This window comes from Pristiophorus japonicus, chromosome 13 (genome assembly GCF_044704955.1).
Source record: "Pristiophorus japonicus isolate sPriJap1 chromosome 13, sPriJap1.hap1, whole genome shotgun sequence".
Classification (NCBI taxonomy): Eukaryota; Metazoa; Chordata; class Chondrichthyes; family Pristiophoridae; genus Pristiophorus; species Pristiophorus japonicus.
This window is the reverse complement of record NC_091989.1, coordinates 51,560,563-51,578,382: the sequence shown is the minus strand read 5'-3', so window position 1 is coordinate 51,578,382 and position 17,820 is coordinate 51,560,563. Positions and strand designations below refer to the sequence as shown.

General features: G+C 43.5%; 1 protein-coding gene across 1 annotated transcript in view; it reads left to right on the top strand.

Moving 5' to 3' along the window:
• Positions 1-17,820, top strand: part of lamb1a (laminin, beta 1a) — a 103,788-nt gene that overhangs the window by 62,439 nt on the left and 23,529 nt on the right. Inside the window, exon 24 of the mRNA XM_070897468.1 lies at positions 15,070-15,439. Coding sequence (XP_070753569.1) covers positions 15,070-15,439 — 370 coding nt within the window. The remainder of the gene's footprint in view (positions 1-15,069; positions 15,440-17,820) is intronic.

The window sequence follows — 17,820 nt, the reverse complement described above, 5'->3', positions numbered from 1 at the left end:
AACAGCCTTGTTACAAAGTAATATTGCAAAGTATTTACAGCACACATGAACCTCTGCTTACCCTTCTCCATCTAATCCCATCAACGTATCCTTCTATTCCTTTCTCCCTCATGTGCTTATCTAGCTTCACCTTAAATGCATAAATGCATCTATGCTATTCGTCTCAACTACTCCTTGTAGCAAGTTCCATATTCTGGGTAAAGAGGTTTTGCCTGAATCCCCTACTGGATTTATTAGTGACTATCTTATATTTAAGGCCCCTAGTTCTGGGCAAGTGGAAACATCTTCTATCTGTCTGTCCTATCAAACCCGTTCATAATCTAAATGACCATATCAGGTCACCCTTCAGTATTTTCTTTTCGAGAGAAAAGAGCCCAAGCCTGTTGAATATTTTCTGATAACCTCTCAGTTCTGGTATCATTCTAGTAAATCTTTTTTGCACCTCTAGTGCCTCTATGCCCTTTTTATAATATGGAGACCAGAACTGTTCACAGTACTCTGTGTGGTCTAATCAAGGTTCTATACAAGTTTAACTGAACGTCACTATTTTTCAATTCTATCCCTCTAGAAATGTTCCCCCGTGCTTTGTTTGCTGTTATTTTTGACTGCATTTTGTTAGTTACATGGTGCAGGAAAAATTTGCAAGGCTATGGGGAAAGAGTGGGTGCAGGCACAGTGGGCCAAATGTGTTGCAAAATTCTATGTCACATAATATCCAAAAATAATCAGTTAGTCTGTAATGAAGGATGTTTTCTGGCATTTGCCCAGCTGTGACTGCAGAATTAATTTAATCGGGTCACTTTCAGAAGTAGGCCTGCTCTCCCAGTCTGAAAGTTGTATGGTCCGGTTCAATTGTGCAAATAACATTTGGGCAATGAACTTTTTTTTTCCTGGCATTTCTTCAAAATGTATAGAATTAATCATTTAACTTACTTTCCTCACCTATCAAAAAAGTGAAATCTGTTCAGTTAATTAAAAAGCAAAAAAGGTGTAATGCAGCTTCAAATCTCCTTGTTTTACTGCCCCCCCCCCTCTTTCCCCCCCCCCCCCCCCTCCCTCCCCCTGCTGTCCAATCTGAGGAGCATGATGAGTCTGTCTCTCTGGCAAGTCAGTCTGCGGACCAGGAGAAATGCTTAGTGGTGGCACAAAGTGTGATGTAGTTGGAAGATGGTACGCCCAATGTAAGGAGAAAGTATTTTTTACTGCATTGACTTTCTAAAATATATTTCCTTGTTTAAGTCCCATAACAGAGAGCAAACAAGTGAACTGCTGCCAGGCCATATGTTACCAGCTGTGCAGAAATTGTTTTCCTAAAATTTTAAACGACAGCAGAGGGTTGTGAATCTGTGGAATTCTCTGCCCAGAGAAGCAGTTGAGGCTAGCTCATTGAATGTATTCAAATCACAGATAGATAGATTTTTAACCAATAAGGGAATTAAGGGTTATGGGGAGCGGGCAGGTAAGTGGAGCTGAGTCCATGGCCAGATCAGCCATGATCTTTTTGAATGGCGGAGCAGGCTCGAGGGGCTACTCCTGTTGCTAATTCTTATGTTCTTATGTTATTTTCTTTCCTCTCAAAGATATTGGCCTAAGTAGAATGTACAACGCCAGCTGTGGAATAGAATTTTTAGTTCTACACCTGAAGTTGACGATAATAACTTTTACGATGGGAAGGAGTGATCTTTTTTTCTGAGATAGACAGTGCTAAGCCAATTCTTGAAAGACTTCTCCTCTCTTTAGGTCCATGCCATTTCCTGTTTTTTGTATGCTTGTGTACAATCCATCTAACATGGACCTGAAAGGTGAAAGTGATCATTTTCATTCCATTGAGGTTGTTTATTTTTTAGGAGCAAAAATGGTGTCAAATGTTGTCCAGTAACAATTAGCTGAATATCCTGTTTGCACACTAGAACTGTAAATTGTGCAGCATCTGATTAGCTGATTGGTAAAATGTGTAACAGGAAATGGATAGACGTGTCCCATCTGTAAGGGTATATTGGAATCTTGTAATGGAACAAATTACACTACATATTGTTCTTGCCAAACATGAAATCCACTGAATGGGCTGCACAATTTAACTCTGAATGTTTCAGTTTGATAAATGTCGACCAGAATTCCTATGCTCATCACTATCTTGCAATTCCCTATTGGAAAGTATGCATGTGGAAGTGTTGGGCTCACCACAGTCAATTAGCCCACAAGTGATCAGCTTCCAGACTGAGTCATGAGCAATGGCCAGAGAACCAACTGCACATAATGGAAATATCCTTCAAATAGTTAGGTGCCTTCAGGAAAGGTTGAGAGAAATTGAGGTCCAGATTACCAAGATGACTACAGCACATGAACATTTGCTGTTTACAATTCATGTTCCTTTTTCCGACTGGGTGAATATCAATTCTGGTGTTGTCTCAATATTTGTATCCTCTTTGCCAATAAATAACTTCTCTGCATTCTGTGGTGCACTGCAAAATCTTAGCATTTCTCCTTTATCTTTTTACATTATTAATGACCAACATGTAGTAGCTTTCTGAGTAGAGCATTTTATTCAATACAAACAAGCCAGTAATGTTTGAACAAGTTACTTGTGCATATGGTTATGTTTATACACTGGAGGCTCATTGGGTTTCTAGATGCTAACATGAAATTGAGCTTAAAGCGAGTTAGTTACAGAGCTAGAAAAATGTGCAACTTTAATTTTCTTAAACTTTTGATATGGCTTTAAAATCAAACATGTGCTTCAATCCAGACAGCTGTTTGCACCAGAGTTCTGGGGATTTCCTGTTGAAATTTGCAAAAATTAGATTGAGTCTCAATGTTATATACTGAGTTAATACTTGTTACTATGTACACACAGTAGTACTTATCATGACGCAGAGTCGAGGAAGATTTATTTGGAATGCCCTATATTGCCAACCCAAACTTTAAGCCAAAATTTGTTAGAGGAACATGAGTTATGAAGTTCATCATTTGTATTTGCTGTTAAATCCAATAATTGGCCATTGGAAAAGGAACATACTATGGATAGATACAAATATACCAGATGCTTAATCGCATTAGTTTACTATTGGTTACACTGGGATAATAGCCAAATCTTCTAAACCTAGAAATAGAATAAAACAGTAACTGAAAAAAGATGACAAGACTCATCGTGGTTCAGAGGTTGTCATAGGGCAGAACTTCATATACTTAGTACAACATGGCAGTGAATTTAAAACAGGCTATAGATTCTGTGAAGAAGACGCACCTTATTCTTTCTTGCTTTGTTTCCCTAATCTATCTGCCCCCTTGATCTCCTCAAGTTAAGTCAGTTTCATGTTAATGAGACAGAGCTCACACACTCATTAACAAAAATTGCTTCTTAATCATTATAAATTTTGGAGGGATTTTATGCCTGCTGAGCACAATGGACAAGCTCTATCTCCATTAATGTGGCAATGATTCTCAACCTGTAACCGAGACACAGACCGATAGTAGTGCACTGCAGCACTATTTCATGACCAACTGCAGCTGCTGACTGCAGTATCGGGTCACATGAACTTATTGAGTCTAGTGACATTTGGGCAAAGAGGAGGTGGGTGGGGTGGCTTGACCCATCCACCTCCACGGAGGTGTGTGGGGGACCTGACCCATCCACCTCCATGGCACGAACCTGGTATTGCAGTACTTCCAGGAACGGTGCAGTGGCTCTAGGCCTTTTGGCTAAGAGCATTGGCGCAGTGTGATCCTTGAATGGGCCCAAGGTGACCTCTGGCGTTTGTGATTTGACAAAGAATTGGAACGATTGGCTACGAATTTCAAAAAAAAAAAAAAAAATTTGGGCAAAGAAAATAACCAGTCTGCGGACAGAGAAGTTTTATGAGCCAAAATGCCGTTTCATTATCCGGCCCACTGGAGGAGTGCATCATTCGAGTAAGGAATGGGGTTGATTCTGCTACCAGTTTATACTGACACAGGAACTGCTACCTCCTAAGGAGAATCTGGTTTGTGCCGCTACTGATTTTGGAATTTGCAGTTGCAAGGAATGGCAGTTAATTTTTGAAACCAATCCAACTTCCTTTTCTTGCTATAAACAAGATAGGTTTAAAACAAAATAGCATTATGACTTTGTGCAAAATGATTTAAACAATCAATATTTATGGTTAATTTTGTTTAAAGTACTCCACATGCTATTTCACTAATGGATTTGTTGCGATGCTGCTGAAGAATAACCATATAAAGTAGCAACTCCATTCAAACCATCCTTGAGAACCCACTTAAATGGAGCGGTTAATTTGTCAACGAGCAAATTGCCCTTTTTTATACTATCTTTATTCAATATTGAGTTTAGCATGTACAACTGAAAATGTTTTTCATGCCGGGCACGTCAGGGATAGATATGTCTGACAGTTGTCTGGTTTAGCATTAGAAAAAAAACTACTTGGCAAATTTTTGAAATGTTTTTACAGGATGTATTTTAGACAGTCCCAAGGGACAGTTTTGAGGGATGAGATAATTTTGAATTTGGTCTTTGTAGAAAATTGTAACTGCAGTAAATTTTTCAGGCACTTCAATCATATATTCGGGGGTCGGAGATCAAAATCTGTAAATTGTGTATGAACATGCAGGATTTGATTGCAAGGAAGTATAGACCTTTTTAATGAAAACTTGAGCATTTTTAGACAATATATAATTGTTTTGAGAAACTCAATACCCTCCCATACCATCCCCATCCACCTACTGTCACTGAATACCATTACAGATGGTAGAGATCATTCTGTGGTCAAACACACATCTGGCTTTCAACCTACCTTGAAGTTTCCACTACAGGCATGTCAAAATATTGAAAGTAAACAATCCCGAGTGGCTCTGATGGGGGTTATTAAAAAACTTTGATTATTTCATTTGTTACTTAATTGTGTTTGTTAGCAAAAATAACTTTCTGTGTTTATAATGAACCTCAACCATATTTTGAAAGTATTGACTTTTTTTTAAACTCCTTCTTTAAATTTAACTATGTTCCTATCTTTTCCTGTCAATTCCCAATGTTAATATTTGTAGAGATGATGTGTGTGTTGCCTACTTCCAAGCACTTGTACCTCAAGTCAGTCACTCCTTTGTGACTTTTTTTCCCTTTCCCAATGGGCAGGTGCTTGGCTTACAAATGTGGCTGCTTGAAGCTGAGTGGCCACCTCACCCCACCCCTATTTGTAGCTGGCTACATGCTGCTGGGCGGGCGCCTTGACGACAGAAACTTACCATGAGCAGTTGTAAGTTCGGTCACATTTTAAGAGTTTTATTGCAGTGACTTTGTGGTGATTTCAAATGGCCCACAGTGTGATATAGGAGCTTTTGTAAAGTTTGTTAAATTGTTAGCATGTCACAGTCAGATGTGATATCCTGCAGAGACCTTTGATATGTTGCACTTTGAGGGTCTGTTCTACGAGACAAAATGCCACAACATGATGGTAATGATTTGCGTAAACTTGGTATAACTATGTGAACACCTCCTCCCAGACTGTAAATTTCTTCCTTTGTTCATCTGTCTGATTCCCATTGTTAAGCAGCAGTCTTTTGAGGTCAATAATTTCCTGTTTGGTGACATCCTGTCCCACTCATTTGGAGATTGACTCATCACCCGAGGTCAAACTAGAGTAGAAGATCCTTATTAAATTACAAGACGTCTCACCACCCACCACCATGTCAGACATGTGATCAAATTACCAAATTGGTCAAAAGGACTGGTAAGGGGAAAAAGTAATTATGGTCAAGGTTTCTTGAGGATTGCACTGGATCTGTAAATGATTGTAATTTCAAATTATATTAATCAACAGGAAATTAAAATTATAATTGGGATCTGTTTGTGCTTTAGGCATTACTGAAATAATTAACATACATACTAGCTCCTTTTCTTAGAAAATCTGTTCAGCATCCTGTCAGGTTTTTGTCCATTCTAATTAAAATGAGAAGTACAATAAAATGCATCCACATAACATTTATGATTAATTCTTGTTTTGCCTTTATTCCCCAATTTCTCCATAAAAGAAAACTTGTTAACATTTTCGAAGGAAACAAATATTGACCCAGTTAGGGGATAACATTGGTGGAACTTTCTTTTATAGTGAATCATTTAGTGCTATGCATAATCATTCCCATCTTGTAGTAATCGTGGGCTTTGAGCTAGTCACAGGAAAAAGGGGTGGGGTGGGGGGAGCGACGGAATTCCAAATGGAAAAGACTGGCATTTTTATGGTGCTTTTATTGACTCTTAGAAATGTATGAAAGCATTTCACACAAAATTAATTATTTTGAAGTGCAGGTGCTGTTAAGTAGGTCAATGCAACAAATATTTGTGCACAGTAAGATCTCACAAACAGCTATAATATGATTTTTGGTTTGATACTTTTTGAGTAAGGGATATTGGCTAGGATCGCGAGATATTGCTGTTTGAATAGTGGCATAGAATCAATGCAGCAAGTTAAATCATGCAACATAATGTGTGCAGTGTGGAATATAAATATGTTAATGTTTTGTTATTATGTAACTAACATTAATTTAACAGAAATGAATACATTGTGAGGGACTTGATGGTGCAATGGGTTATATGCTAGGATTTCATCTCTGGGAGGCAAGCTCACATTCAGCCCAAATGGATAGCATGAAAGTCCTGTATGAAATTAGTTTGGCCAGTCTAAATCCATTTCCCTAGTGGGCATGGACTCTCAGCATTTTGCACTAGAGTGGCATTCTTACTCTGACTACATAATAACTGATGTGGAAAATGGAAAAATAATCACAATGAGGGTTGACGGACATTATTAGACTAGAGTATTAAAGTAATAGATTTTAAAGTGCTAGTGTTTAAAGGGAAGGTAATGTGAAATTGAAGTTTCTGATGTTGAGCTGTTTTTGATCCGCAAACAAGTGCAACAATTTTAGCCACAGTGCCATTGTTTTCGTTGGCGCCTCCAAACTCTAATGAGAAGAAATCCAGAATCTAGCAAAGATCCAAATTCAAATTTGGGGTGGCAGGAGTGAGATTATACCCCTAAATTACAGCAAAGCAGTTTTGGGTGCATTTAAATAGCTGTTGCTGGTTTGGGACCAGTAGCTTGAGTTTAGCTTCTGGTCAGGCTGAAATTCTATGCATACTGCCCAGAAGAGTTGTACACATGGACAGAGCTCTGTTCCAGCATTTAGAAACTTAACAGTAGAGCGTGAGGAGGGGTGAATCCCTGCTCTCTCGGCATTTAATTTAACACCAGGTAGGTTTGAAAATTGGCCAATTGATCAAATTTGATACCACATTGAATTTACCCTCCGCGCGATTCCAGAGAATCTTGCTTCGCTTTGCTCTGGTGTCAGAGCAGGCAATGATTCTGGATTTACACTACAAATTTAGTGTTGGTTCAAAGCAGTGTAAAAGCATCCAAGGTGTGCAACTTCTTTTCTATTATCCTGTCAGTTTGTAGTTCTGTAACCATTGAACTTCATCATAAAAACTATTGATTGCACTGATCTTTATAATTCCGTCATTGTTTATGTGTAATTTTTTGAAGCCTTCGCTGACAGGAAACTACTGTAAATGAGCTTTTATGGTTCATGTATCTGCTGTTATTACGGGAGACAGAAAGGGGAGATGTTTTGGAATATCATTAATTTGGTATCGCGTTGGAATTTAATTTTAAGGTGTTTAATGTTTCTTGTAGGTTGATTTGACACTCATGATTCACCAAATGTCAGACCCTCAAGAAACATTGTTGTGTTAATTATGCTGTGACTGCTTTTACTAATGCACTCCTTCATTAATGCTTTACTGACATCTAAACCGACCATTGCAGGTTTCCAAATCAATACTACAGAAATGAATTTAAATCAAGTAACCATAGCATTTATTTATCTAATGGAGAGGAGAAACGGGAAACATGATTTGGCAGCTGTTTAATTCTTTTACGTCAATGATACATAGATGAGTTAACATTATCCCATCTAGTACCCAGAAAACCAAAACTACTTTTAAAAAAAAAAGTATTTTAATACAAAAATTGTATAATTAGTGTGAATGCAAATTTCTATGAACAGCTAGGGAGCCGTCTTGATGCTCGTAGGAAGTTGAATGATATACCATCTTATGCCAATATATTCTGCTATGATGGTGGTGTCTAATTGTTAAGTAAACAGTGGGATGTCAATGATGGATCTGATTAAGCGGTGGTCCGTCCAGCAGTCGTCAGCTCCTGTCATGGCACGGGTGCTGTGCACATCTTTGCGATTGCTGGCTCGGACGATGACATAGTCGAGCAGGTGCCAGTGCTTGGAGCGAGGGTGTTGCCACGGTGCCTTGTATTTGTCTCTCTGGTGGAACAAGGTGTTGGTGATGACAAGTTCATGCTCTAGACATTTTGTCAGGAGTAGGGTACCGCTGAAGTTGGCTTTCCCTACTCCCTCTCTGCCAATCACGCCTCCCCAGAGGTCTGTGTCCCTGCCGACTCTGGCGTTGAAGTCGCCGAGGAGGATCAGTTTGTCACCCGCAGGGACGCAGGTCAGGGATTTTTCGGGGTTGGAGTAAAAACCCTCTTTTGCCTCATCTGTTGCATCGAGTGTTGGGGCGTAAGCATTGATGACTGTAGCGCACTGGTTCTGGGATAGGGTGAGTCGAAGCGACATGAGGCGTTCGTTAGTCCCGCGGGGGGAGTCTTTGAGGTGGTCGACCAGCTCGTTTTTGATGGCGAAGCCGACTCTGTGGAGGAAGCATACTGCCTCTGGTTTCCCTTTCCAGAAGAAGGTATAACCTCCACCTTGTTCCTTGAGCTGGCCTTCCCCTGCCTGCCGGGTCTCGCTTAGGGCTGCGATGTCGATATCAAAGCGTCTAATTTCCCGGGCAATCATGGCGGTGCGGTGTTCCGGTCTGTCGCTGTTGGGGTTGTCCATGAGGGTCCTGATGTTCTGGGTCCCAAACTTCCTCCCGGAGTCGCAGTGTGGATTTCATCCCCTCCGGGGCACAACGGACATGATTTTTGCAGCGCTACAGTTGCAGGAAAAATGCAGGGAACAGCGCCAGCCCTTATACCTGGCCGCCTTCGACCTTACAAAGGCCTTTGACACTGTCAACCGCGAGGGTCTATGGAGCATCCTACTCTGTTTCGGATGTCCCCAACGGTACGTCACCATACTCTGCCTGCTCCACGACGACATGCAAGCCGTGATCCTTACCAACGGATCCATCACAGACCCAATTCATGTCTGGACCGGGGTCAAGCAGGGCTGTGTCATTGCCCCAATCCTCTTCTCAATCTTCCTCGCTGCCATGTTCCACCACACAGTTGATAAGCTCCCCGCTGGAGTGGAGCTAAACTACAGAACCAATGGGAAGCTGTTAAACCTTTGCCGTCTCCAGGCCAGGTCCAAGATCATTCCAACCTCTCGTCGAGCTGTCGTCAAGCTACCGTCTCCAGTGTACAAACATAGGCTGCACTCCAGGACATAGTCGACGTATTTACCAAGGCGTATGAAAGCATAGGCCTTACACTAAACATTAGTAAGACAAAGGTCCTATACCAGCCTGTCCTCGCCGCACAGCATTGCCCCCCAAACATCAAAATCCACGGCGTGGCCCTGGACAATGTGGACCACTTCCCCTATCTCTGGAGCCTCCTAACAACAAGAACAGGCATTGATGATGAGATCCAACACTGCCTCCAGTGTGCCAGTGCAGCCTTCGGCTGTCTGAGGAAAAGTGTTTGAAGATCAGTCCCTCAAAACTGTCATCAAGGTCATGGTCTACAGGGCCGTAGTAATACCCACTCTCCTGTATGGCTCAGAGATGTGGACCATGTACAGTAGACACCAAGTCGCTGAAGAAATACCACCAGCGATGTCTCCGCAGGATCCTGCAAATCCCCTGGGAGGACAGACGCACAAACATTAGCGCCATGTCCAGGCCAACATCCCCAGCATTGAAGCACTGACCACACTTGATCAGCTCCACTGGCTAGGCCACGTAGTTCGCATGCCAGACACGAGACTTCCAAAGCAAGCGTTCTACTCGGAACTCGTCCACGGCAAATGAGCCAAAGGCAGGCAGAGGAAACGTTACAAGGACACCCTCAAAGCCTCATTGATAAAGTGCGACATCCCCACTGACACCTGGGAGTCCTTGGCCATAGACCGCCCTAAGTGGAGGAAGTGCATTCGGAAGGGCGCTGAGCTCCTCGAGTCTCGTCGCCGAGAGCATGCAGAAATCAAGCGCAGGCAGCAGAAGGAGCGTGCGGCAAACCAGGCTTCCTTCAATGACTATCTGTGCCACCTGTGACAGAAACTGTGGTTCTCGTATTGGACTGTCCAGCCACCTAAGAACTCATGCTAAGAGTGGAAGCAAGTCTTCCTCGATCCTGAGGGACTGCCTATGATGATGAAACAGTGGGAGAGGTCAGAGACTAATTGTTTACTGAGAGAATTGTGCAGGTTGTGGTCAATCGGAATGTAATTGCTGTTGGGAGTTTAGAATTTCCACTGCTGCTTCTGGCATGGACCAGCAGGGGTACATGTTGCAAAATTGGGTGCTCTTGTCGTGAATAAATCAATGCAAAATTGCAGACTAGGAGTGCACGTTTAGTTTATGTGCTATGAGCAGTGCAGTGGAATTTTTACCCCCTGGTTGGAGTCCAAGATTAAGTATGATTATTAAGGTTATTTTTTAAGCCAAAGGCTACAGTCATTTTTAATCAGAGCATTAACTTTGACCAGGAGCCTGTGTGAAGTGCCAGTGCTGTACCTATTCCCAGCCTGAGCATGGAGACAGTAACTAATTGGCTTTACAGTTGACATGTAGTCTAGTCCTTTCATAGGCTCTGTTTAAAATTAGCCTGAATTAAATGCAGAACAGCACCGGTTTAAACTGGCTCCTAATTAAGATTAAATTTGAATTGAAATAGAAAAAAACACCTGTATTTTGGATGTGGGATGTAAATAAGTGAGATATTTGTGGGCATTTTAATCCTGGATTCCTGGCGCTACAGAAATTAATTTCAGTTCAGTAATTTAAATGGACTATCATTAATATATTTAACAAATTTCTATTTCCTATACAAAATAATTTGTTCATGTTGGTAAATTAATGACAATTTATCAACAATACAGTGGGCTCAAGTTTCGGACCCCCGCGAGAACGGCGCATATCGGAGAGGCCCGCCTAATTTGTAGAACAAAAATTGCGCCGAATACTTACCTCGCGATTCTCCAATATCTGTAGGCTCATTTCCAGCTCGGTGCTGTGCGGCAGAAGCTGCTGGGGGCGGAACTACAGCCCTGCGCCTAAAACAGTGCTGGCAGCTGCGCGCGTGCTGTCTCCGGGCGACGACCCTATCCCTAGCTGAAGGGCTGTCGCCCTTATCCCCGGCCGAGTGGCCTGACACCGCTTACCTCGTCAGTGGCGGGGCCCGCCCGCCCGGCATCTGCTGTGTGTGGACCCCGCCCGAAGTCCTCGGCGGGGCCCGACTTCTTCATCTTCTTCCCCCCGCCCCCCGTCATCTTCTCTTCTCTCCTCCACCCCCCAGTTCTTCATCTCCCCCCGCCTCCATTCATTTTCTCACCCCCTTCTCTTCTCTTCCTCCCCCCCCTTCTCTTCTCTTCCCCCCCCTTCTCTTCTCCCCCCCCTTCTCTTCTCCCCCCCTTCTCTTCTCCCTCCCCTTCTCTTCTCTCCCTCCCCTTCTCTTCTCCCTCGCCTTCTCTTCTCTCCCTCCCCTCTTTTCTCTTCTCCTCTTCCTCCCCTCTTTTCTCTTCTCCTCTTCCTCCCCTCTTTTCTCTTCTCCTCTTCCTCCCCTCTTTTCTCTTCTCCTCTTCCTCCCCTCTTTTCTCTTCTCCTCTTCCTCCCCTCTTTTCTCTTCTCCTCTTCCTCCCCTCTTTTTTCTTCTCCTCTTCCTCCCCTCTTTTCTCTTCTCCTCTTCCTCCCCTCTTTTCTCTTCTCCTCTTCCTCCCCTCTTTTCTCTTCTCCTCTTCCTCCCCTCTTTTCTCTTCTCCTCTTCCTCCCCTCTTTTCTCTTCTCCTCTTCCTCCCCTCTTTTCTCTTCTCCTTTCCTCCCCTCTTTTCTCTTCTCCTCTTCCTCCCCTCTTTTCTCTTCTCCTCTTCCTCCCCTCTTTTCTCTTCTCCTCTTCCTCCCCTCTTTTCTCTTTTTCTCTTCCTCCCCTCTTTTCTCTTCTCTTCTCTTCCTCCCCTCTTTTCTCTTCTCTTCTCTTCCTCCCCTCTTTTCTCTTCTCTTCTCTTCCTCCCCTCTTTTCTCTTCTCTTCTCTTCCTCCCCTCTTTTCTCTTCTCTTCTCTTCCTCCCCTCTTTTCTCTTCTCTTCTCTTCCTCCCCTCTTTTCTCTTCTCTTCTCTTCCTCCCCTCTTTTCTCTTCTCTTCTCTTCCTCCCCTCTTTTCTCTTCTCTTCTCTTCCTCCCCTCTTTTCTCTTCTCTTCTCTTCCTCCCCTCTTTTCTCTTCTCTTCTCTTCCTCCCCTCTTTTCTCTTCTCTTCTCTTCCTCCCCTCTTTTCTCTTCTCTTCTCTTCCTCCCCTCTTTTCTCTTCTCTTCTCTTCCTCCCCTCTTTTCTCTTCTCTTCTCTTCCTCCCCTCTTTTCTCTTCTCTTCTCTTCCTCCCCTCTTTTCTCTTCTCTTCTCTTCCTCCCCTCTTTTCTCTTCTCTTCTCTTCCTCCCCTCTTTTCTCTTCTCTTCTCTTCCTCCCCTCTTTTCTCTTCTCTTCTCTTCCTCCCCTCTTTTCTCTTCTCCTCTCTCCACCCCCCCTTCTCCCCGGTGCTGCAGTAGGTGAGTAGAAATAATTTTTTTATTTATTGTGATTTTTAAAATGTTTTACAATTTTTTTTTTGGTTGATTTATTGATTTATTTATCATTAATTATTATGGATGATGGCTCTTTATTTGTAAGTGAAGTGTTTAATGTTTGTAAAACCCCCCATCTCTCGTTCCCTACGCCTGATTTCTAAGTGTAGGCAAGGTTTTTCTGAGTGTACTAAAATCTACACGTACTCCATTCTAAGTTAGTTTGGAGTAAGTTTTCGCTGCCTAAACTTGCAAAACAGGCGTAAGCGGCTGGACACGCTCCCTTTTGGAAAAAAAAAAATCTGTTCTAAAATAGAACTATTCTAACTCACTAGAACTGGTGCAAACTAAATGCCGAGAATTGCAATTTCTATGGGCCCAAGTTTCCACAAGAAAAAAAACGGGTGCCCCTCCGAGCTGGGCGCCTGTTTTTCGCGCCTAAAACGGCGCCTAAAAAAATCCTCGGTATTCTCCACCTACTTGCAGGTCCTCTGGCCCTCGGCGCAGCCAGCACGAGCTGTGGGGGGGGCGGAGCCAGGTCCCTGCGCTGAAAACAGTGCCGGGACCTCTGCACATGCGCGCTACAGTGGGCACGCAAGTGCAGTAGCTCCAGGCGCCGAACTGTGTGGGAAGGGCCCAAAGCACGCAGCCCCTAGCCCTGGCCGAATGGCCTCACTGGGGCTGCGTGAATAAGGCTCCTCCCACGGCCAGCTCCTGCTCCCCCCGCCCCCGACCAGACCCGACACCCGCTCCCCCCCTGCCTCCGGACCAGACCCGACACCCACACCCGCTCCCCCGCCGAGACCCGACCCGCGCTCCCGCCCCCCCTCCCCCCCCCCCCCCCCCCCCCCCCAACTGACCCGACCCGACCCGCGCTCCCCCCCCCCACTGGACCCGACTCCCGCTCCCGGACTGGATCCGATCCGACCTGACCTCCCCCCTCTCTCTCTCCCTCTCCCTCTCCCTCTCCCTCCCGCTCAGCGGCACGAACGGCTGCAGAATTCTCCGTGCCTGAAGCACTTTCACACAGGTAGGAAGATGGTTTATTTAATCTTTTCTTGGCTTATAAATGTTTATTCAGGTTGGATTTATTTGTATAATATTTGTAGAAGTATAAATAAGGATTTATTGTAGAATTTAATGAGTTCCCTCCCCCCTCACCTCGTTCTGGACGCCTAATTTGTAACCTGCGCCTGATTTTTTAATGTGTAGACCAGGTTTTTTCAGTTCTACAAAAATCTTCACTGGCTCCATTCTACTTTAGTTTGGAGTACGTTTTCACTGTGGAAACTTTCAAATCAGGCGTCAGTGGCCGGACACGCCCCCTTTTGAAGAAAAAATTCTGTTCCAAAGTAGAACTGTTCTACCTCACTAGAACTGCAGAAAAAAAAATGTGGAGAATTGCGATTTCTAAGATAGTCCGTTCTCCACCAGTTGCTCCTAAAAAATCAGGCGCAAATCATGTGGAAACTTGGGGCCCTAAGATACTCCATTCTAAACTAGTTGCTCCAAAAAAATAGGAGCAACTCGGGCCGAAACTTGAGCCCAGTATTTCTAAATCCTACTTTTGAAACTTCATCAGTTGACATTTTGAAATGAAATAAAAAAATATAGTCAAGTCTTGTAGATCCAATATCTTGATAAATAAATACTTTGCCCTGCATAAAATCGCATTGAATTTTTGATTCTACTTTGTTGCATTACCTTGCTTTTTTCCCCAGTGCCGCTCATTGGGCATTCTTGTGCTCTGCAATGTTGCTACTAATTGCTGTCAGCACGGTGTAAGCTGGGCCAACTCGCGGTATAAATGGTGTGTGTGCCTCTTGCCTTACTGACAGTGCTAGTGTGCTGCTTCTTGGCTTTCCACCTATAGTGAAGAGCACTGAAACCAACTCTTCTGTGAGATCAGGCCTGCCAATTAGAAAAAACTCAGCAGTCTAGAGAGCAATACTTGTTCTGACGCCTGGTCACACACTGAACCATAATAAAGAAGATTTTCGGACTATTTATATTATATGAGAGAGGCTAATTTTCACAATGCAGGTCTGTCAGCAGTAGCAGTTTGGACCAGCAGAAGATTGGCTAGTCAGTGGGACTGGGCAATGAGCAGAAACCTCAGTGTACTAATGTTTCAGTATATCAAATGTTTGGGCTAGTCCTTCGACTTGGCTATATGGGGATTCAACTGTACATCTGGGTGGGTATCTTCATGTTAATGTGCTTAACTCTTTCTGGTTTTCCTTTTTATATAATCACAACAGAATTTTCTTCTGTTTTTTTTAGAATGTGATTGTAATGAACTTGGCATTGAGACACGGCAGTGTAACCGGACAACTAGCCACTGCATCTGTCGGGAAGGGATTGTAGGTGAACATTGTGATAAATGTGCTCGAGGGTACTCTGGTACATTCCCTCATTGTGATCCGTGCCATGCATGCTTCAGTCTCTGGGATAAAGAAATTGAAGAGCTGACTACTCGAAGCAAACAACTTGTAGCACAGGCCGATGCAGTCAAAGCCAGTGGAATTGTTGGTCCTTACAAAGAAACTGTTAAAGCTGTGCAGGAAAAAATTAATGGCATACAAACTCTACTTTCTGAAAATCCTGCTACTGAACCACTTGACAGTATTGGGGACCTTTTGGAAGAAGCCAAGTAAGTAAGCTTAGAAACATAACATAGAAAATAGGTGCAGAAGTAAGCCATTCGGCCCTTTGAGCCTGCACCGCCATTCAATAAGATCGTGGCTGATCATTCCCTCGGTGCCCCTTTCCTGCTTTCTCTCCATACCCCTTGATCCCTTTAGCCGTAAGGGCCATATTTAACTCCCTCTTGAATATATCCAATGAACTGGCATCAGCAACTCTGCGGTAGGGAATTCCACAGGTTAACAACTCTGAAGAAGTTTTTCCTCAACTCAGTCCTAAATGGCCTACCCCTTATCCTAAGACTATGTCCCCTGGTTCTGGACTTCCCCAACATCGGGAATATTCTTCCCGCATCTAACCTGTCCAGTCCCGTCAGAATCTTATACGTTTCTATGAGATCCCCTCTCACCCTTCTAAACTCCAGTGAATAAAGGCCCAGTCGATCCAGTCTCTCCTCATATGTCAGTCCTGCCATCCCGGGAATCCGTCTGGTGAACCTTCGCTGCACTCCCTCAATAGCAAGAACGTCCTTCCTCAGATTAGGAGACCAAAACTGAACACAATATTCCAGGTAAGGCCTCACCAAGGCCCTGTACAACTGCAGTAAGACCTTCCTGCTCCTATACTCAAATCCCCTAGCTATGAAGGCCAACATATCATTTGCCGCCTTCGCCGCCTGCTGTATCTGCATGTCAACTTTCAACGACTGATGAACCATGACACCCAGGTCTCGTTGCACCTCCCCTTTTCCTAATCTGCCGCCATTCAGATAATATTCTGCCTTCGTGTTTTTGCCCCCAAAGTGGATAACTTCACATTTATCCACATTATATTGCATCTGCCACGCGCCTGCCCACCCACCCAACCCGTCCAAGTCACCCTGCAGCCTCAGGATATGCTAATTTCTTCTCTCTCCCTCCTATATACACACACTTTTTGTACTTTGTACTCCTAACACGAAGGCACCATGCTGCTGGTTACACCATGTCAGGTTTGCCATTTTGATGGGAAAATGGCTGGAGATCTAGGAGAGTGGGACTGGGATGTTGTTGGCTTGTGCAAATAATCCATTGTCTGAACACTGTTCTCAAATGTGACTTTGTAGTTGGTTCATATTGCCATTTTGCTGTGCAGTAGAAAGGAGGCTCCAGTTCGGTACCAAAGAAACTGACTGATATGGAACTGAAACTGGGTAAAAGATTGAAAAATGGTTTGTCCTTATTTCAGTTTTTTTTGTATAATGGTTGTCATGATACAGTGGCAGATCCATTTTCTTCCATTTAGGTTTAGTCCTAAAAATGAGCATATTATGTGCCAAAAATTCTCACACAAGGTTCTTCTGACAAAATCATGCTTTTGAATTATTGCCTATCCTTGTATGCTCCCAAGGGTAAAAGACCAAAAGGCTTTTTGGAATTACTTGTCTAAAACCAAACATGTTTATTGAGTCAGACAACATTTTTTCAATTTGACAACAAAATCGCAGTTGGTGTTTAGCCATCTGTGCACTAAAATTAATCTCATTACGTTGCTCTTTACCTAGTTGTGCTTCACCAGGAAAATTTGGAGCTTATTCTATTCGTGCTATGGCCGCATGACAGGTCAATATGGAAATATTATTCAGAGAAACCATCTGCAAGGCAGCTGTGTGAAGTAATTTTCATGCTTTTACAAACATTTTTGGCTTGATTTAACAATTGAAGCTCATCTGTTTGGCACGTTTGCTCCAAGATTTCTCAATATTAAATCACTCAACTTCTCGGCTCTGTTTTTTGTATTATTTCTGCACTTATTTGAAAATGAAGGTTGAAGGAAGAATATTCAATTATCTGCATTGGGTGTCTTCATTGGGAACCTGTTCGACCTCCATCGTCTCCAGGCTAGATCCAAGACTGTCCCAACCTTTGTCGTCGAACTACAATATGCGGACGACGCATGTGCCTGCGCACATTCAGAGACTGAACTCCAAGTCATAGTCAACATCTTCACTGAGGCATACGAAAGCATAGGCCTTACACTAAACATCTGTAAGACAAAGGTCCTCCACCAGCCTGGCCCCACCACACAGCACTACCTACCCCCCTCCAGTTATCAAGATCCACGGCATGGCCCTGGACAAGGTGGGCCACTTTCCATAGGGAGCCTATTATCAACAAGGGCAGACATCAACGACGAGATTCAACACCGCCTGAGGAAAAGAGTGTTCGAAGATTACCACCAAATCTGCCACCAAAGTTCATGGTTTATAGGGCTGTAGTGATACCCGCCCTCTTGTATGGCTGAGACGTGGACCATATATAGTAAACACCTCAAATCGCTGGAGAAATACCACCAATGATGTCTCCGCAAGATCCTGCAAATCCCCTGGGAGGACAGACTCACCAACGT